The sequence below is a fragment of the Chaetodon trifascialis genome, chromosome 13, assembly GCF_039877785.1.
Source record: "Chaetodon trifascialis isolate fChaTrf1 chromosome 13, fChaTrf1.hap1, whole genome shotgun sequence".
Classification (NCBI taxonomy): Eukaryota; Metazoa; Chordata; class Actinopteri; order Chaetodontiformes; family Chaetodontidae; genus Chaetodon; species Chaetodon trifascialis.
Window position 1 is genome coordinate 9,792,431 of NC_092068.1, and position 21,829 is coordinate 9,814,259.

The 21,829-nt window shown below is 42.9% G+C and overlaps 1 protein-coding gene across 2 annotated transcripts in view; it reads right to left on the minus strand.

Annotated features, from left to right (window-relative positions):
• The window catches only part of disc1 (DISC1 scaffold protein), a 41,232-nt gene extending 21,533 nt beyond the window's left edge, over positions 1-19,699 (minus strand). Inside the window, exons 1-9 of one of the 2 annotated variants that reach the window (XR_011603008.1) lie at positions 19,122-19,699; positions 13,916-14,850; positions 13,289-13,358; positions 11,496-11,652; positions 10,512-10,608; positions 9,741-9,973; positions 5,938-5,992; positions 4,047-4,149; positions 3,690-3,878 (exon numbers count right to left, since the gene is read on the minus strand). Coding sequence is in view for 1 of the 2 variants with exons in the window: in XM_070978178.1 (XP_070834279.1) it covers positions 3,690-3,878; positions 4,047-4,149; positions 5,938-5,992; positions 9,741-9,973; positions 10,512-10,608; positions 11,496-11,652; positions 13,289-13,358; positions 13,916-14,850; positions 19,122-19,191 (1,909 nt within the window). In the remaining variant the exon portion in view is untranslated. The remainder of the gene's footprint in view (positions 1-3,689; positions 3,879-4,046; positions 4,150-5,937; positions 5,993-9,740; positions 9,974-10,511; positions 10,609-11,495; positions 11,653-13,288; positions 13,359-13,915; positions 14,851-19,121) is intronic. The other variant, XM_070978178.1, reaches the window with a different exon arrangement.
• Positions 19,700-21,829: the final 2,130 nt, after the last annotated feature.

The following is a 21,829-nucleotide window of genomic DNA, read 5'->3' on the forward strand; positions in this document are numbered from 1 at the left end:
GTAGTTGTAGTTGCTGAGTTATTTCAGTCTGGAGCCTAGTGGTGGACTGACAGACCATCCCTAGAGTCATGTTTCTTGCATGGCCACAGTTAACAGTAACCAATGCAATGAAACGCAACCTCCATTTGAGTATGGATTTAAAGAAAAGAAGCTGATTGATGCAGTGGTGGGAGCTATTGTAGTGGTACCTCAATCAACTTCCCTCTGTTTCTACAGTAATTCTCATGAGTATGGACACTATAATACTCCTGACAAACTCACAATGGAGTGACACCCTCTACTGAATCACAGGAAAAATGAATACTGCCAAAACTTCAGAGACAAAAACCAGGAAACATTCTCCAGGGCCCACTTAACCACTACACTGCTCTCAATCATTCAGACACTCTCCAGGAGAAGAGCTGTCATACGTTCCATCATGTTCTCAGCAGAAGCACCCTGAAAGAGGCAGTCATGAATAAATCATATATGTCCCGGCCTTTAGTACTGCCTCTCCATTAAGAGGAAATTGCATTTGTTTAATAACACAGAGTGACAGTATTTTTGATGTACATTCAGCTGCTGGGCTGGTATGCACACTTGGCCTGGGCGTGCACCCAAATCCTGCCAAGGAACAGGTGACACTGGAGCAGCAGCTGTATGAAGTCGGAATAGATGGTGGAGATTCAGCAAAAGAAGAGAAAACGCAGATTACTGTAAATGTCCCAGTGGAGTCATGTGGAAAGGACAACCTACTGTCTTTAACACAGATAGCCAAATTACCTGACTACTGCGGAACATACCTCCTGCATACTAACAACAGCATTAAATAAGCACTACCAGAATCCTCCGATAAATCAAGAGGAACACACACTGACGCTGCCTCCCCATTTGAATGTCCTCACTCCTGGGGGTCATTTACTCATGTTATTCAGCTCTTCAATTATTTATTTGTAAATTTAGTATCACTCCAGATCTCTCTTGGGGACAAAATTATACTCTCAACAGGGAATCAAACCTCCGGCTATAATGGGTTTGGTATTCATCAGCACTCGTGCCAATAGCAATTAGAGACTTAATGGCTCCCAGGCCAAAAAGCCCCCCACACCACAATGTACGCTGGGCGGAGATGCTCAACAAGGCGAACCTGTGTAGTTTAAGAGAACGTACGTGTACACATTTTGTTAAGGTGTCAGCTGAACTGCCCGTTGCTTTAGAGCTCATACCACGACAATAGGCCTTTTCAAGAGCAGGCGTGTGGTTTTCTTGTTATTAGATGATACTAGTGGCATCAACATGTGCTAGAAATGTCACAAACCAAAAAGATGGGCATCCTGACTTTGAAGTAGACTGTAATCTCTAAACCCCTCTAGCTAAAGAAATGGTAATGTGCTGTTTGCGGGCTATCGGTTTCCAGCTCGCGTGTGCCAGCCCCTTATTACCAAATAGGATGACAGTTTAATGAGCCCCTTGCTTGGTGTCAGCAACACATTGTGAAATTGCGCCTGCTGCCATATTGTGCGCGCCCACTTGAGCATTTGAGCAAGCCGCACAACCAATCATTAACTTGCCGTCTCTTCCCACATTTGTGACGTGTTGCTCACCTGATTCCCGTTCCTTTGTTCAGCCCAAGCGGCATGTTACTGGTTTCCCAGCCTCTGTGTCTCTGAGAGCTGCAGGACTCTTTGTGAGGTGCGCAGTGTTTTTAGGATACTGAGGTGAACTTGAACATCTTTGGTGGTTGTCAGGGGAGACATGAATGCTATCGCTGGCTGTTCAGCAAGTCAAGGTGTTCAGGGCTGTATTTCAGCAGCAAAAATCAGGCAGGTGGCTGAGTTTCATGCTCATTGGTGAAAGGAAAAGAAACATAATTGCTTTTGCTAGCAAAGGGAATTGGTTTAAAGTACAATAATGAAAAATCATGGACCTTATATGAACAAAAATACAAGGTCTATGCATTACCATATACCCAATGATAACTCGGTGCATCTCAGCGTGACTGCAACAATGAAAGGGTGCCCCCTAGTGACAGCAGAGGGAGCATTCAAGACAAGACAATGGGTGGACAGTACCGGTGACGCTGCAGCCACAGGCCTTAACGATTTACATCACAGCGTATGTTAGACGGCTGATTGCACACCTTGGTGTTGCAGCAGGTGCCTTCCAGGCTCCGACCTTTCGCTAACCTGCTCTGACCTCGTCACTTCCCTCCCATTCTGCCCTCCCGTCTCAGTGCCTCAGAGAGTGAAGTGACCTTTTTTAGAAATCTCCCTGTGACTGATGGACTAGAGAGGGTAGCACTGCAGGTTGTACCGTCGAAATCCATTTATCTCCCTGCCAGTGCCAGGAGGCCAAACCAATCTAACTCCCCTTTCTCCTCCCAAAAAGCCCCTTCTTTAAGCAGCATTCAGATCTCCTCGAGTGTGAGCGCTGATACATCATGTCTGCGGTGGCTTGGAGGTAATTGGATACTTCACACAATCTAAAGCTCATTTCCCCTCCGCACCCCCCCAATCACCCCTCACCCTCCTCTTAACAACTGCCAATCCCGCTGGTAACTCATTTGATGCCAAGTCCCCACTGACAGCAGATCACTTCTCCTTCATTTGGGGGAAAAGTCATCGTCCATTGATGTCCTCCCAGTGTGAAACAACATCAAGAGAGGACTTCTCTTTCAAAGCACTCTCATGTTTCACATTTGAATTGATATTTAAAAGGTGTATTCAAAGAGAGAGAGAGAGAGAGAGAGGTAGCTTTCAAAAATACAACAAACGTTTTCTTGCCTCAATGGGTAGGTGAGTGTCCTTTCATTTAATTGTGCATTTATATAATTAACTTTTTTTATAATGTTATTTCAAGCTGCCATGACCAATATTTTTTATATATTTATGGCACAAATGACTATGTGTATTTTAAAAGGAGTCACTTGCAATGATGAACCTACAGAGAGTGTCTGAAGAGTCTTTTAGCATCTTACAGCTCATTGTTTTGGTTTTTAAGCCCAAACTCTACCATTTTGGCTCATTAGTCACTCCAATTGCAAGCAAGCAGCTATTATCACCAAAGGTTCCCACAGCACAATACCTGCCCAGCACCAAGCTGCACACAGACACAGTAACTACCAGCTGTTGAACATAGTGGAGCATTCAGCTGCTTAACAGATGTTTCCCTCAGGAGACCAAAAACAGAGTGAATACTGGGCTTACATTGGCCAGGTGACCAGAAACTTCAAATAAATTTTAATGTTACTTTGCAATTGCTGGATGTGTAAATAGGCTGTTTGTTAACACCGCCATCGCCATGTCAACTTAAAAGCTTTCCACTACCCCCAAGTGGACGAAAATCAGTTAATGCAGGTTCAATGGGACAAAAATCTGTTTGTCAACTAACTCTCCAAGACTATAAATGGCTGGAAAGTTAGGTGAACCTGCAGTTTGTGGGCAGGTGAAACAGCACTCCGCTCATTTCTGTCTACAAACAAGCTATTTTCCCAAAATGTCAAACTGTTCCCTTAAGTTATGTAGATTTAACTCCAAACATCTGTAAAGCTGTCGTAGCCATTAGTGAGAATTATTTCTTGCCCTTAGAAAGTCTTTCTTACAGTAATGAGGATGAATTGTTGTTTTTAGTGTTGCCCACAGCGGCCCAGTTTCTCCTTTGGGATGAAAACAGTTAAGTTAACTCGATGTCGACTGGCCTCAGTGACTCACCGTGCTGAGCCTCCTTCTGCTCCAGCTCCTGCCTGAGCTGCTGCCGCTGCTCCTTCATCCTGGTCAGCTCCTGGCTGCTCCCCGAGCTGAGGCTGTGCAGCCTCTTGGCCAGAGCCTCCAGCCGGTCCCGCTCCAGGTACACCGCCTTCATCTCAGCCTTCAGCTCCTTGGCACTGCTGAAGTCATTACCTGCACCACAGGAAGACATTAAGCTTACACCGCCCATTAATGAGCGCCTCGATCATTAATAGCTTAAATTACATGGCGCTAATGGTGGGCGATTCAGGTAAATGAGGTAAATAAAAGATGTGAAATGCAGGAAGGGTTGCAATGGGGTGTGGCTGAGTGGAGATTTACCTGAGATGGCCGCCAGCTTGGCTTCATGCAGTGCCAAAAGCTGAGTTTCAGTCTCACTGACTTTCCTCCTCAGGCTGCTGCCCAGCCTCTGACTCATGACCACCTGGGGAAAAGAAGGAGAAGAAGAGGCGGAAGAGAGAGAGGGGGGAGGGTGGTAACTAACAAAACCTTTGCAGACACATGGATCCCACAGGATGCACAGCTCATTTCCAATTCCGCTTTCATTTTCTTTTTGACACTCATTCTTACAAGACCTTACAGATTCATTTCCGTCCTTCTGTGTTCGCCCTGCTCTGAATACACAGCAGAGCATCAACGCCGATGTGTTACCTCGTCTATAACCTTTAGAAAGAAAGAGAGTGCATCTCCCTTCACGTGGACAGACAAGGAAATGTGAAATCTCCATAAAAGATGCCATTAGAATGTCAGAGAGGAAAAAGACCCTGAATGTCACAGGCCTGATGGGGATGCAGCACCTCAGCTCTGCAGTATTCACAGAGGGATTGATGGCTTCAGATACAGCCTGTCTGGCCCCCATCTGCCCTCGCTCTGCCCTTTAAACCTCTGTTCTTTCCAATGTATTCACTTTGAGTTGCAGCCAGATACAATCCCCATGATGTGCTTCCTTCTTTTGAGGAACTATTTTCACCACTCAAAGGGATGTGGAGCCGGATTTTCTGACGCATATTCTTCTTGAATCTGACACAGTTTTGTGCAACACTTTGAAAGGGCTGTCAAATAGGTTGGTATTTCTGAGGCAGAACATCTCCAGGGAGTTTTCTTCCAACAGAAATATAAAAAACTGTTTTTTCAAACAGGCTTGCATAATATTATTTCACGCGTTACATGAACTGGAAACTGCTCTGGAGTGCTTTTCAAAACTGTAGAAATTCTGACATTGGTGATTTAATTTCAAACCATCAGGCTACTTGTCAATTTTGAAAAAGGAAATAGAGAAAGCGAAAGTTACTTTCACACCAGCAATCACTTTGTCACAGCAGGTGTGCCATTTTCCACATTGCAGATATCTCACATAGGAAGAAAACCTTCCATTTCAGCTTAACAATGGACCATCTTGTGATTGGGCTAAAAGTGTGTCTTTGTGGAAAGCCTATACATTCCTTTGAGGCGCAGTTGCAGCATCAACTGACCATTTGATGATGGGTTTCTAAAGGACACAGTAACAGTGCAGAGGTCTTTTCTGAGGCCCTCTGTCCCCTGCTGCGCCTCTCTCACTCCTTAAACCACCACTTCTGACAGATTTCTGATGCTTCTGGCTTTTTCCAGCTGCAGAGATCCATGTACAGAGATCAGTGAGAGTGAAAAGCAAACCCCTGAGAAGCGAGGGGAAACTCCAGAGACACAGCGCATACAGAGGGAAGCACGCAAAGCCTTTCACGCGCAGGAACACACCAGTGACACACACAGAAAACTCACCAAAGCCATGCTAGCTCAACAAGTATTTCACAAAGTACACATACTGTACACCTATGAATTTCACTGCCGGTAAAATAAAAGCTAATACAATTTGCAAATTCATAACATTACTACTTTAGTTGGTTATTGCTCATCTGAGATACACAGAAAATCAGATAGCTGTATTTTTCTATAGCACTGAAGTGTTTTATGGAAGATTTTTGGGGAGAATTTTTTTGAAAACATCGTCTCCAACATGACTCGACTCAACTGTGGAGAGTTCACTGCTTTATCAAATAGGAATAAGCACGAGTACAGACACTGAGATAGCATGAATTTTTAACACTCTGACACACAGCACATGCTTTCTATTTTGATTTGCCACTCATTAGAACGTGCATTCAGTCATTGCTGACATGCTGAGGGGAGGCTGAGCTGCAGTGGACTGGATCGGGTGAGAGGAGCAGTGGCTTACTTTAGCAGTCGCTTCCTTGATGGACAGATTGAGCGCCTGCTCCTGCTCCTGAAGCCTGCAAAAAATAAATAAAAAGTTTACAGTGCAGCACAAAAAGTCATTTCTTTCTTTGGGGAGCTTCAAGTGAAATCAATAGATGTCAATGGGGAGCCCAGCAGTCATCTGGCTGATGAACAGAGTGGGTAATCAAATACCAAGAGAGTTGCTGAATTTCTTACAACTTTCATAAAAGAATTTCTTAAAAGATCTTGTCCAATAGTCCACATCTTTTCATTTGCAGTGGACATTAGCTTCAAGCAGACATCCTCAACCAGAATATGTTTACATACTATCTAGAAGGAAATCCACTCTCTTGAGTTAGATGAAAAGCTCCAAATTGTTCTTATGACTATTCAATATGAAGATGAAACCAGCAGCCAGTTAGCTTAGCTTAGCATAACGACTGGAAACAGTGAGCCTGGCTCTGTCCAAAGGCAGCAGAATCTGTGTACCAGTAGCTAAAAAGCTCACTAATTAACACATTTGTTTAAACTGTGCAAAAATTGAAGTGTGAAGATAATTTGGGGTTTTATGGGGGTTATGTGCCAGACTATTTCTTTGCTGGGTGCAGTGACTTCTTACTGATGGCTGGTGCTTTGTATTGAACGGACAGATATGAGAGTGGTAATGATGTCCTCATCTAACTCTCAGTGAATGAGCTTATTTCCCAAATTGTCAAACTGTTCCTCCTTGCAGTTATGTTAAGCACTGACATGTCCTACCGGTTGTTCATTCCCATTAACTGTTCTAGTCAAGCTTTCTACTAAGCCTTCAAGATAATAATCTTGCCTGTCACTTTTAATATATAACTGCGCAATATCCTCCAAAGAACTGAGATAATATTGTTTCCAAAAGCCCTAATTAAAATAATTTAGCTGTTGTTGTACATCTTGAAAACAAGTGGATACAAATCTGGGGAAGGCAGCTGAGCTCAAAACTGTGCTGTGAGATGATTGGTCTCTGTCATCTGTAAATCTGTCATTTCAAATTAGCCCGTCACATACGCAGTGAAGTCCAAACTCCAGGATAACAAAAACAAAACGAATGGATTCATTCATATGTTTTCATTGACTGGCGCATTAGAGTCAAGGGGCTATAGTAGCACATGAAGGGTAAATGTCATATAAGGAATGCTGTGTACTGTATGTACACAGGACAAAGCATTAAGGTCACATTATTTTGTGTTATAAATCAATTAGTAGATGGAAAAAATGGAGCATAAAATCCATTATCCACAATGCAGTCACCTTGAGAGGGTCCCAATTGTGTCATATCTCAAAAATCAGAATGCCCTTTCATGCTATTCAAGCCAGTGTTCAGGGTGAGCCGGACTGAAACGTTGTCTCTGAACATCAGTGTTACAGCACCCTCCTTTTTTAGGGATGTAGCCACTCCAGATAGATTTCTTTAATCCAGTACCCCTAAGGAAACCTTGCTTTGGGAAAGAAATGTCCTGTCTTATTTGAAAAGAGAGAGGAGATGTGCAGCTGAATATCCAATCTGAGGTTGCAATTTCAATCAGTAGCGGGTATAAATGCGTTCCAGTTGGGGTGAGAATATGTCAGATATCAAATTATGCCAGTGATGGTGGGTCACGCCACCGTGAAGGCGATAAGTACAATTTACATGTCTTTCTAACGAGTGGCAAGACAGAGAGGCTTTCCTGAGTGCTCCCTCGCAAGCTATTAACTTCAGAGGATATGATGCAAAGTAATCATTTACATCTGAGAAAAACCATTAAAATTCAAAGCAGGCGCAAGCAGGTGTGAGAGAAGAGGATTGAGGGCACAGGGAATAAAGAAAAAGTAGTTATCGAGTGGCTGCTTGACACATCCTCTCTGAACCTGAAAATAAATAAATCATTCCTCGTAAAGTCTTAGAAATGATTGCATTACATTACAGTCATTTAGCAATGTGATTTACAATAAGCACATTCAGTCTTTACGGGCAAAAGAACTAAATGTCATCAAATAAATCCAAACCTGTGTGCAATTTTATCTATTTTTTGTGTGTTCTTCAGTGGTCAAGCTCCTCTGTGCAGTTATTAGAAATGTTAATTGGGCTGAAACACGATGGTGTGATTTTGACTCAGTTGTAGTTTCTTGGCACCAGATAAGACGACCCTGCTGATTTATTCAAAACGCCACTTTGTTTGTTGGAGGATGAATGAAGCTGGAAGGCAAAGACTTAGTGAAACAGAGGATCTGCACCAACACATCCTCTTCCAAACGAGCTAATTTATTGATAAGAAACTACGTGACATGATACAGGGAAAACATTTGTGGGCTGAGGATTGTCGCTGCCACTCACAGCTCTCTAGCAGCCCCACCTGGTGACTGGCAGTACTGCAGGAACTGTGAGGGGAACGATCCACTGTGAGGGGAACGATCCACTGCATGATGAGGTCTCATTTTTGTAAACCTCTTTTTTTTATGTTAAATAAATGAACCAGAGTAGAGATGTGTTTTCAGAAATGTTCAACACAACACTATTGCCTCTACAGTAAATGAACAGAAGGGCAGCAGAGTTTTTGTCCAATCATACAAGACCTTGGATGCTTTATATTCAACAGAGGTTTCTTTTTAACCCAGTGAAAGATAGATGGTTTCAGATTTTTTATATCATAATATTAATATCAAATTGCTCTCTGATATGTCTTTCTTTGAAAAACCTCTCAAGACGTCTCTGTACATGTTCATTACCTGACTATTGAAATCTGTCCTTCTGATTACAATAAAATCACCTTCTACATTCAAGTTAAAGAATTAGTCATTAAAAACTGATTATATAAATGACTGCATGTCTTATTTTCTGTACAAATCGCTAGTTCAGGGACTGCTGCTCTTCCATATTTTACAGTTGTTGGAGATGAGAGCTATACCTGCAGTCAGAGGAGGACAAACAGCAGACAAAGGTGGACATCATGGCTGATACGGAGGATGCAGTGAGAGAAGGAAAGCCAGTCTGTTTTCTGTTATCGCTGTTGATGCTTGTTTTGTTGTTTGTTTGTTTTCTGTGTCATAAACGTCATGAGATGGTTTTCAAATTTCCTGCCATTTACAAACTGTGAAAAAATGTCTGACTTAGACTGTGATAATACATGTATGAATACATAAAAATCACAAATGATAATCAGTGTATTTGTTAGAATTCATGCTACAAGTGCAACCTTCAGCCAATCATATCACTGCTGCATGTGATGGACCAGTCAGTAAATCCTTTTCACAGTTATGGTGTTCAGCAAGGCTCAGCCAATCAGAGTTTGACTCCAGCGACTAATCGGGAAAACCATCATAATTAGGTGTAAGATGCAAATGTCTAAGGTGTGAAAATGTTTCTTCACAGAACACTCAAGAGCAATTTGACATTTTCCACATACATTTGCACATTTTCTCGGCTCTGACACACTAAGTAGAGCAGAAGCACATACATCCTCTGGACAGTTGGACTATGTCCAAAGTCCTGCAGTGAATGCTTTCATTGACTCATCTGGATTTGACTCTCCTTATGCACCAATCACATAAAAATGACATGAGTATATTTCCCTCAATCGAATCCTGTGCCGGAGAACAGTAAGGTTGATTCCCTCGTAACCTGAAGCTTTTTTATGGGGCCTGATATTTCATTAATAATAAGACAAATGTAATAATAACAATATACGGTAATAAAGCATTTATATGAAATATGTTATGTGTCTTCATATCATTATTATTATTGTAAGGAGAAGGAACTGGTGAAAAATCCTGTGTGCTCATGTTGCTGACCTGAGCGTGGAGGGTGGAGGAGAGACAGAGATCTGCATGCGGTTGTCAGAGGTGACCAGGTCCTGCAGGGTCCGGCTCATGTCGCGGAGCTGGGTCACGGTGCAGCTCCGCAGCACGGAGCCCTCCAGCTCCTCAGCCTCCACCTGCTGCTCCTCCTGCTGGATCTGCTGCTCCAGGCGTCGACTGCGGTCCTTCAGCTCCGTCAGCCTCTGCTGCAGCTCTGCTATCTCCTCCTGCCCAGAGTTATTATTATTTATGACCCTTACTTTTATTTTTTAGGTGTTACTCATCAACTTTAGCTATTGTTCTGCTCTCTATGTGTGTTGGACATGACAGTGTTCTTATTGTGGTCGTGATTGGAAAAATAACCAATTTTGATTACGCTAATTGGGACCGTAATAAATTAGGTTAAATTTGATGACATAGTAGCTTTTCAATTATCCAGACAAGAACATAACCTGAAACAACCAAAGTTAATTAATTCTGTAATTAACTTATAAAAAGAGCTACAAATATAAGCTGTATGTCCTTCTATAAAATATTAGCATTTGTCAGTTTTATTATGTTGTAATATGAGTTCCATATTAAAGGTATTAGCAATGACATAATGAAATTCGCTATCTTTTAGAAATTTAATTCATTTTTCAGTGGTGAGGGAAGAAAATGCAATGGTACTGCTCACATCAGTCAGGTCAGGGACACACACACGTGACACAACGTGCCAGAATGGACCACAATAAGTCTTTATGACACAGTGTCAGCTGGATTTACCTCGACCAGCCGTTTCTCTTGGATCAGATGATCTCTTCGATGGAGTGGACCCTGCAATGAGTCACACTGCTCCCCTGCATCAGGCTCTGCATCCTCCCTGCAACCAGTGACACAACAGAAAAGCAGTCACTGGGAAAGCCTCAGCAGTGATGCTTTAACATCTTAAATCCTGACTTTTCTCATTGTTCATAATCACATTTCAGTCTTTTTGGTTTCTTTCAGGGGTAATTAAAGTGAGCTGATATTGGGAAGTAAGACCTTAACCTTGTTATTTCCTGTTTTTTTTATCATTTTCAAAAGTGACACTTTGAGATGGAGGTATGTATGGAAAAAACAGCATGAGCTTTACGTTACATTTGTTCAGGATACCCTCTGGAGAGAGAGGCCCAACCTGATTTCCTTCCTGTCACAAGAGCTATTTTTGACATCCCTTCCCAACGCTCTGTCCTACAACATCATAATGGAAGACAGAGCATGATCATGATCACAAGACAAAGTTTACAGCCTCATTTTCACCACATAAAGCTGTGAAAATGCTAATTTTCCCGAGAGCTGAACAACCTGTCAAACTCAATAAAGCAAACCCAGTAGGGCTGTGCTATTGTTAATCACAGTGTATTAAAATAACCACTTCTGTTTCTGTTTGTCAATTACACAACACCAGTGCTGTCATTACACGAAATCTAAAAAACTAAAAAAAAATAAAAAACAGGGAAATATTTTCTTGAATTTGATCACGTCATATTACCTTTCATTTCAATTAACATCAATTTGACTATTATTAAACATTTCATTTTAATGTTTCAGAAAGGAAAAATATTACCCTTCAGTGTCAAAACAGTAGTTTATGATTTCTGTGACACTTTTTTTGATTATATCAGAAAGCTTAACTCGGTTTTTGGCTCCTAAATTAGTACGAAAGTGCGTGTTGTGTATACACTAAAACATCATGGGATCATTGTTGCCAGCTGTTGGGTGACTGACCTGCACTGACTGCAGTCTGCCCTCTGGAGGGCGCTGTGCACCACCTGTCTGAGCCGCTCAAGGAACAGAGCCACGCTGGGCTGTCTGGAGGGCAAACCCAGCTTCAGAGCACCTCGCTCCCTGCACAGCTCCTCCAGCTTCTTCCCAAAACGCTCAGCTGAAAACACACATGCACGCACACTGAATAACATGCAGCGACATATGCTATGAAATTATTCGGTTATTAGCAACTAGGCTCAAGCGAGTGTAGACACATAGGATCTCCATTGAGTTACTGATGTGTTATGACTGTACAGGGAGCACATTACTCTAATAAGCCATAAAATCTAATCTATGCAGCCTACATTCACTGAAATAACGTGACTGCACATGCATCACTCCTCATTCAATTACCCAACTACCCCTTAACTAGAAGGCACTTCAAGGGAACAAATTTATGTCAGTGCTGAACAATTATTAGCGAGCTGTTTCCAAGAATCACTGAAATCTGAAGAATACTTCATTTCTTGATCCTGTAAACAAACATTTTCAAATCAGCCCTCTCTGTTGGCTTCATGGTTAAATTTAAAAATGATTTAAAGGTAAGACATTCAGATCTTGATCTGCAAGAAATTCTAATCAACTGTCTTAGTTCTTGTTTACAACATTTCATGGAAAGTTGCTCTTCAGTTTTTCTGGCGTCCTGCCGACAGAAAAACAGAATAAGAAGTCAGCAGGTGTGGAAAAAAGGTTTGGGATGCACAATATCAAAAGGCAAACAGAAAACCTGACAAGACATACTGACCCAAATAATCACCCCGCTTAAATAGTTCAAGGTCTACAGGACAGCAGATGTTCATATTTATTTCTGTCACAAGGTCCAAGAAATGGGTCAGGATATGGTCCCCTTGTGCAAATAAACTTTCCTCAGGCCAGCTAGAAAAAGTATTCAGGTCAAACAGGCTCTTAAATGAATGAAGTTCCTTCTGGAGACAGATTAAATTTGTTAAGTTTGAGGACGCTGTGGTTCTTTCCTGTGAAGCCTTCAAAGATAAACTATCAAAAGCTAACTGTAGATGATGAAACATAAATTGGTGTTCACAAAGCCCCAGAAGTCCCAGGTTTACCTCCTGTCTGTGCCGCTTTCAGTCATCTCACTCTGTCCAGGTTTTAACAAGTACACATTAGAAAAACCACAGAACAATGGTATCTTCCAATAATAGATGCTACATTTATAGGCCACATTGTTAAATATGAAACCTTTCTATTAAACACTGGGCAGTAAAAACCTGTAAACTATCCAGTAAGTTGGCTGTGAAATGTATGTCAGACTCAGTAAACAACAAACCATTTGTTCAGCTCTAACTGAAGTGTGGCCTTCTGCCCTCACATGCCTTATCAAATATGTCATCTGGTCCATAACTAATTCAGTTAACGAGAAATCCAATAAAGGCAACTGGGCCACTTCCCATTGTTTCTTTCATCTTAAATCCAAACATCAAACTGAGTCTGAACTAAACGTCTGGATCCTGACTGAATAAGTCAGTGAAACCTTGATATACAATGGAGAATCCCATAAATTAGACCACTGGATTCTGTGAAGCTGCTTCAGCTTTCTGTCCACTAAGTCTATTTTCACTGTTCGCTGCCCTCCTGTCCTCATGTTCTTCAGGAGGAGTAAAATTATCAAAAGAAAGCCATGACACAAGTTAGCTCCCAGTGAGCGCTCAACAATCCATCCACAACCTCAGAACCTCATCAACAGAAGCTGAAATGACCTACTTATTACAGCAACGGCTCAAGTCTTAGTTCACCTGCGTCATAGTCGTCATCCAAAATGGCTTTCTGCTGGAGTCTCTGTAGCTTCAACATCATGGACTCAATCTGAGAGGGAGACACAATAGACAGAAGACAGAACAGATTACCCAACAGTCCAGAGGGCAATGCTCTTCAAACTGTCCCCACAGGCCAAAAAAAAAGGAAAAGCATGGGTGCAATGACCATTGTGTCAAAAGTGGCAGCGGTCAACAAGTTGAGGACTGGTTTAAACCTCTTTATCATTACTCAGCATTGCTACTCAGGGAAGACTAATCAACCGAATCATAAATGTTTTCTGATTTTGACTGTGGTTCTTGTGAAATTCTGGGCACATTTAATACCTTTGGACAGAGCCAACCCAGCTATTCCCCTGCTTCATTGTGCTAAGCTAAGCTAACCAGCTGCTGGCTGTAGCTTCATATTTACTGTATAGACATGAGATATCGGTCTTCTTATCTAACTTGGTGGGAAGGTGAAAAAGTGTCTCCCAAAATGTCAAATTATGTCTGTTTTGTCTCAGTCTTGTCCCTGTACCTGGTCTTGGAATTGACTTAAACTTAATACAGGTGATTGTGACTACAGGCCTGCATCTCATCCTTACATCAGGAGCCTATCATGCCCACCTTGGTGTGAGTGCGGTTGTTTTGGAGGCAGTCTTGAAGCACACCCTCGTACTTCTTCACCAGGTTGTCCCAGCCTTGGTCGGAGGCTGGCGTGGCGCTCTCATAGCCAGAGGTGACCGAAGAGGCGGAGGCAGTGTCTGAGTCCACAGACAGCGAGGAGGTGATCTCGATGTCCACAGAGTCAGAGTCAGGCAGGGCGGACGTAACCTCCCTGTCACCCCAAAGACATTCCCGCCAAAACTTCCCATCTAATGACAGCTCCTGTCTGTCTGCCTGGCTGCCTGGGGTGGAGGAGGGCAGCGATTGGACAGGATCTGACTGCATTGAGACATTCTGCTCAATGGAAAAAGTTGCTGGTTTTGTCTGAGGTGAACTCGGTGCTTCAGTTGACTTATTTAGTGGTTCTGGTTCTCGGGATGGTGTGGCAGTGGTTGTGTCTGTCCTCTGACCGGAGTTGAGAGACTGTTGGATGAAACTGAAGCTGGAGTTAAAGGAGTCCTGTGGTGAGGACTGGAGGGCCAGGCATGGGCTTAAGATGAGTTCATTCTGTGGCAGAGAGGACGGACCCCGGGGGCTGGAAGTGCCATTAATGGCACTGCAGTCCACAGGAGGAAGAGGATGGTTAACAGAGCAGAGAAAACCATTACTCTTCCAGGAGTTACATGTGAGCTTATCAGGCTGTTGCTGATTTATTAAAGACACTTTGACAGCAGGTGTCAGGCTCGTCCTCTGAGCGCTGGTTGCCTCAGTGTGACGTCCAGATTTTCCGTTCCTAATACAAGTGGTCCTCGCTTCCTTCTCCTCCTCCTCCTCCTCCTCCTCCTTCTGCCCATGCGTAGTGCTCTGTACTCTGGACTGCTCTCCTCTCATGTACCCCGGTCTTCGGTGGAGCCTCTTACGACCGGAGCTGCCAGCTGTCCCTGATGCTCTGCCACCTGTCGATGCAGAGATTAACCGTTAAGCTGGACAACACGGTCATGAGGAAGATAAAGAGTGAGCTCACAGGATTAGCTGTGGAATCATGGAGTACATCAGGAAAATGTGACGCTAAATGTGCCAATTACACAAGAATGTAAAATATCATGTAGTTAATGCTCAAAAACCCAAATGACGTTCACCCAGTCCCTTCAAGCTAGCATCGCTAACTGAATGAAAAACAACTTGGGCAGCTGTGTGACAGTTCCCAGAGTTCTGCTCCAGCTGTTGGGAAATACCAAAGCCGCACAGTCATTTTGAGTTAAGACACGCCTCTCGGTGGAGGAGTGGACTACATGAACAATATTTCCTGAAGTTACACTTGGATGTTTATCTTTGAAAACACAGCCATGTTGGCTTAGGCCAGAGGGTCTCAAACTGTGGGTCGGGCCATGCTGGGGGTCTGCAGGCATTGTAGGGCTGGAGGGGAAATAATGCTGAACAATTTGATGCATGTTGGCAGAAAAAAACAAACAAAGCTTGCTCTGAACAGCAAAATGACAAGCTGTACTTCACTGGCAGCGCTGTGACATGTTTAACACGGAAAAGCAACAAAACCAATACATGCTATGCTGTATTACTTCACTTTTTTGCCACTTCAAACAAAACATAGACATATGAGTATATCACTCTTATAGAGCTAATGTGGCTAACATGTTAGCAAACAGTTAGCATTCATCTGAAGTTGTATTTGTGGTGAATATAAACCCGACAGTATCTCTAATTCGAGCTCTTGCCTGATCTTCACCAACTAACTCTTGAGGGAAATATCTGAAATATCTTAATAGATAGCGTTGATTAGTGTAGCTTTAAATTTCAGCTGGATTTGTGAGAAACCGATGCAGACAATCGAAGAGCCACATGATTTGAAATAAATATATGATGAAGCCTGCCTTGCTCTTAGGTTCATTGTCATCATAGCGGCCATAGAGTTTAACTTGCATTTGTCATTTGCACAGTATGAACTAATGTAAAGATGTACAAAAACATGCAGCTCATGTAATAATACCATACTAATACCCCTGGCATTGCTTCTAGATGAATAAAATTATTAGATTAATATGGGGGAGCAGACAGCACACACAGCAGACAGATGTGGGTAATCCAAGCAATGAGCTATGATAAAACATCAGTGTAAACACTATTTGGTCTGAGAGTGAAGCAGGATGATAAAGACCAGTCTGTGTTCAGAGCTGGGCACCTGCTGCAGCTTCACGTGATTAATACATAGACTGTGTAGGATTCAAAGGAGGAGGCAGGCTGATATGTGGGGAATCAACAGCCCCTTTGTGTACAGCTGTGCTGCTCTCTTTCACTTCTGCCTCTCAATTTTCTCTTCCCACTCACACACACACTCAAGACACACTGACACATAGTGTTTTGTACTGATAACAGTGGGAGCATTCACACTGGTGTCGTTGTAAAACCCTGTTAGACTTTTTGACAAAGAAACACATGCAGTTGTAGACTATTAGTTACAATCAAACACATCTGAACCTAATTAGAATATCACACAATACTATCAATTTTATCATCTGTTAAAACCTGTGAATATTATTTGATCCAAATTCTGTGTCTGTCTCTGTACGTCAAGAAAGGAATGCACCACAGGAAGCAAACCATGAACACAACAAAGCAACCACAGCAACCCCTCATGACCTCCAGTGATGTCACTACTAAACTATCCCATGTGACCGGAGAGGAAGAGACACATAAAGACACCACTTAAGGGAGAGATGGGCTGTTACACTGATGGGAAGACAGGAATTGTAGTGAGAGGAGTGGATGTGTAGCAGAGGATGGTCTTCAGTCAGTCCACTGGGACCATCACACTAAAGCTCATGTTACATATGGCTCCATTAGTGTTTCTTTGCAGACGTGGCCACTGTTCCATAACCAATTTAAGAAACCCAACACTCACCATAGGCACCAAATACAACCACTCACCGCCCACCATCTGGCGTGGTCAAAACAGAATATAGAGCCCGGTCAAAGGGCTCCAGAGCTGAAAGTGAAAGACTTGTTGAAAGAAAGTGTTACGGTATCCTCGCCATGCTTCGATTACACAAAGACAGCTCCTCTCAGTGAAGGGGAAGGAAATGCTTCTGGGCTCATTGTGTGTGTGTGTGTGTGTGTGTGTGTGTGTGTGTGCGTGCGTGCGTGCGTGCGTGCGTGCGTGCGTGCGTGCGTGCGTGCGTGCGTGCGTGTGTGTGTGTTGGGGGGCATCTACATCGAAGGGCTTCAGAGGTATGTCATTTTCTGCTTCCTGCCAGGCTTTGTGCTGAAATAGTTTGCCAGGAATTCCGGCAGAAGCAGCAACTAAACCTACAGAGAGCTTAAGTGGCTCAAGACCGAGGCCCAAATGATCCAACTCCAACAATGGCAGCGCTCTCACTGCAACTTGTTGCTAATGTTGCTGCTAATGTAAAGTCTGCACGAAGTCTGAGAAGCGTCTCAGCCGGACAGGCCGGATTATTTACCTTTGGAGTTTAAAGAGGCCCTCCTCAGAGCCCGTAGGTTAAACATCACGTCCCATTGGTTGCTGAAAGTGCTTCAGCCAAAGAGCAGAGGAATGTGGAGGATCTCATAAAAACACAAACGTTTGAGGAACAAGCTCAGCACCCTCACACACACACACACACACACACACACACACACACACACACACACACACACACACACACACACACACACACACACACCAGCAGATCTGGATGTCAGCAGCCTCCTGAGAAGCAGCACTGCTCGGCAGATGTGCAATACTTCATCACTTGTGACTGGCCACAGCAACAGAAGAGGGAAGTGAAAGTCAGCAATGAGTCTAAAAAAGAGGTGGTGACAAATGACCTAGAAGTCTATCTATCTATCTATCTATCTATCTATCTATCTATCTATCTATCTATCTATCTATCTATCTATCTATCTATCTATCTATCTATCTATCTATCATGTCTGAATGGAATCTCTTCTCTGCTGAGATTTTTCTAAGAAAATCAGCTCCGCACTTCCTTTATGGTCACATGAGGGTCATAAACCAGCTGAATATGGTTGAGTGGAGTGGAGTGAAGATACAGCCGTGAGAGACTGACATTGTGAGAATGTTTGCGCCACAAAAAAATGAAATACGTTCAAATTTCTTCATGAGGTTAAATGCTAACAGTGTTCAGATAACTATTATGATGTAAACTTCTATTGTGCCAAATGATTAACTGTGACTTGAGATGACCTTATCACTGCTGTCCTCACGCTTTCTATAGTTTGGATCATTTGATATATGGATTAATCTACTTAAAATGTCCAGAACGTGTAAGTGTACATATCCAATGACAGCATTCTTCAGGCAGGTCCTCCCTTTAGACAGTGAATTGTCTCACACACTGAATAGCCTGTTTATCAAGTAATAAATGCTGCCCTGTGTTTACAATCAAAGTTGGCTTGCATGCCGTAAAACACTGGTTAATTGTCTGATAAGGACACAGATAAAAAACAATGCAAAAAGTACCACACGTCCTCACATGGAGGAAGTCCTGAAACTGAAACTGTACAGAGTCAAACAGGCTGAGGGGGTAACATGGTTAGTTTAAGTTTGTCCAGATCTGAATGAAGACAAGTAATTACAGGCATCCCATCAGATACAGAAATATGACACCGACAAGCCTGCGTGCAAAACATGCAAGTCAGTTATGCAGGGTAAATAATGTTCGAGGGAGTCAGTCTGTCTCCATACTGTCTACATATTCAGAGGCGTTTAGTCGCTTCCAAATAATCACCTATCATCACTCATAGAGGGGAGCTTTTGACCTCTGTGACCTGACTGATGCAAACACAGCCCATATAACAGAGCTGACAGTGTAGGACTGAAAAACACACAGATCCTCCTCTTCCTCCAGTCACAGTCTGATTATTTACTAAGCATCACAGTGCAAAGCAGCATGCTGACTTTCAGCTCTTGTTTAGGATGAGCTGGACCAGCACTGCTGACACAGTGAATATTTAGACCCACTGCACAGTCTCATGTAAGGACCCTCGACTACTGCTATTGTGTTGCTTTCTTCAGTTTATTCACATCACATGCAGCTGATCCGTTATTTACATGTATAGAATTTTAAAGTAATGTGAAGCTCCTGATGAAAATTCATAATCACCCTTCCTGACCCCCACTGTGGTTCTTTACGCAGAAGATCAGCGTCTGGTTAATGTGAGAAACGGTTAGAAAAACATTGATCTCTACCTTCCGTGACTTCGCGGCGGTGAAGCAGAGAGTTGCTGTGACTTTCCAGCCCCATCAGTCCAGCAAACATCTTTCCATTCACGACAAGCTGTGAGTGGCCAAAAGTTAAACAATGTCAGATCCCGGCTCTACATGGAGTTACAGCGACCATGTTTCAGAAGAAGTGGAGCCAAGCGATGGGACTGATCTCATTTCCGTTGTGGAAAAGTGAACCCGGGCTGGTCTATTTTTCCTCTCGCTTCGGACTAACGTGTGAAACCGGCTTTTCATACGCGCTCCTTTGTCCAGAAGAAACATTTCCTGACACAAGAATTGATGCTTGTAGTTCAGATTGTTACATTTCTCTTCTGCGGCACACAAGTGGCTCAAGTTGCGCATAAACAGACGGTCTGGAGAGAAAAGATGGTCTTCGTGTCATGTTTCTGACGGAGGAAAGAAATGGTAATCAAAAAGATCCGACGATATGCTCGAATGGCAGCAGAAACAGCCGGGATAAATCTGTGTGTCATCAATCAGTTGATCAGTAATCCGTTATTCGCTGCGCCCCTGCGTCGTGCGTCGCGCTGGAGCAGCGCGAGGAGCTCCTACGTGTTCAGGAATTTGACTCCAGACTCCCTCAGACCGCCTCACAGACACGGCAGGCAGTCTGAGGGCCCTGCAGCGGACACATCAGCTGCTGCATGCTTTATTTTAGGAGCATTACTGCAGCTGGGCTGGTGCAGGAAAGGGAGGATATTAGCCTGCCACCTTAAACGCTGCTAAAGTCACAGAAACTGTATTACAAGTTCAAATGCACATACTTATTGAGTTTTGTATAGCATTGTCTTAAAGTCTAAATGTAACTACAACGGTTTCACATTTAAATTAAATTACCATTGCACTGGAAAACCAAAAATTGGCAATTTCGTTTGTCAAAGATGGACATTTCTAAACTGCATAAATAAACACCTATTTGGACACATATGGCCTGCACTGGTGACACTATATGTAGTCAGACTATCCAAGTGTTATTTAGGCGCAGGTCCCCAACCACCGGTACCGGTCCGTGGGCCATTTGGTACCGGGCCGCGCAGAGAGACTGAGCAAAAAATATTTTAGTGATCATCAGAGTCTGAAAGAAGCTTTATTTTGAAAATCAGGTGCATCCGACTCTGACTCTGTACACATGTCAAACCGCTCGTCTCGGTCACGTTATACGGTAGTAAAAAGTAAGGCCACTAGCAAAATGAGTAAGAGAAAGAAAGCTGCATAAAGAGACAATATCAGCAGTCCTCCGTAAAATAGGGGTTTATCGCTTCAGGTGATTCTCACGCACCAAGCCCGCTCTGCGTAATATTTGGCGACAGGCGCGCAAATGAGGCAATGAAGCCTTCTCGTTGAAGAGAAACAAGCGCAAGGCTCTCACTAATTCCAACTACATTCAGGGTAATGGTGAGTTGTATTTTCAATAATTAGTTTTATTCGTTTCTATGCCGGTCCGGCAAGTTATTGCTTTACGTGAAACCGGTCCGTGGCGCAAAAAAGGATGGGGACCGCTGATTTAGACTCTTGAATATAGGTCAATTAACTGTTTGTGTGCAAAAATGCATGTTATTTTTGCGTATTTTTACACATCCTGAACACATCCTGGTATAAGTACAAAAGTGTTCCTTTGTTTGCGCAGTGAGGGGATGAATGAGAAGAGACCCCACATAGAGCAGAGTCTTTTCATCCTCCTTCGCACACATCCAAATGGGCCTTTCATTCAGCTCGGCTGGCTGATGAACAAGACTCAGTGGTGTAGAGCTCAGCAGAGCACAGCCTTTACTTCATTAGGCCACACTATGGGGCTTAGAGAGCTGGGTGGCAGAAGGGATGAAATCCATTGCTACGCATGTACTGTAGAGTGAGATCACCTGTCCAGTATTAAAGATTAGAGGCGCTTAATGTCTCTGGGTTCATGAAACAACTCAGTGTTTCCTTGTGCGTCATCATTAACACTGGTGGCTTCCAGCAGAAGCTTCTCTCTCTGCTCTCTCTATAAACTCGCACATCCAGCAAGAAGTATTTTTAAAGCACTTGTTATGTTATCTTTACTTTTTTATACTTACTTTTTATCTGTGATGGGCAAGATGGTGAACTGTGATTTCACCGCCACTCTTGTCACATTTACCTTTAAAACATCAGTCATTTTTTATGTCAATTTTTTCAGGTTTTGAAGAAAAAAAAAATCAGGAATGGCATTTCAAATAATATTTATTTGACAAGCAGAGGTTTTCTCAGGCAGGAGGACACCCTGCCTCGGGCTGCTTGACATGCAGATTTCGGAGACAAACTGTTTTATACATTAATAAGAAGAAAATACCCTGCTTTCAGCAGTAGATGTCAGGCTTTACACGGGAGTAGCTTTGAGGTTTACTTTGATTTACAAAGATTATAGTGCGAGTGGTCTGTATATTGTTCCTGCTTGTTAATGTCGTCGAGCTGTAGAAGACTCCATCTGCTACAAATATCTCTTTTCAACAGGGAAAAAAAATGTTTGATACACTTAATAGTAATAATTTTATGTGCATGTTGCAGCTCCCTATCACTAACTGCTACAATTGTGATTGAACTTGTATGGAGGTTATGAGATGTCATCAATCTTAATATACAGTTTGTGTAAAAACACTACTCTCACTCTCTCCTGCTTCACTGAAAGTAATGTTTTACATTTGGACTGTTTGAAG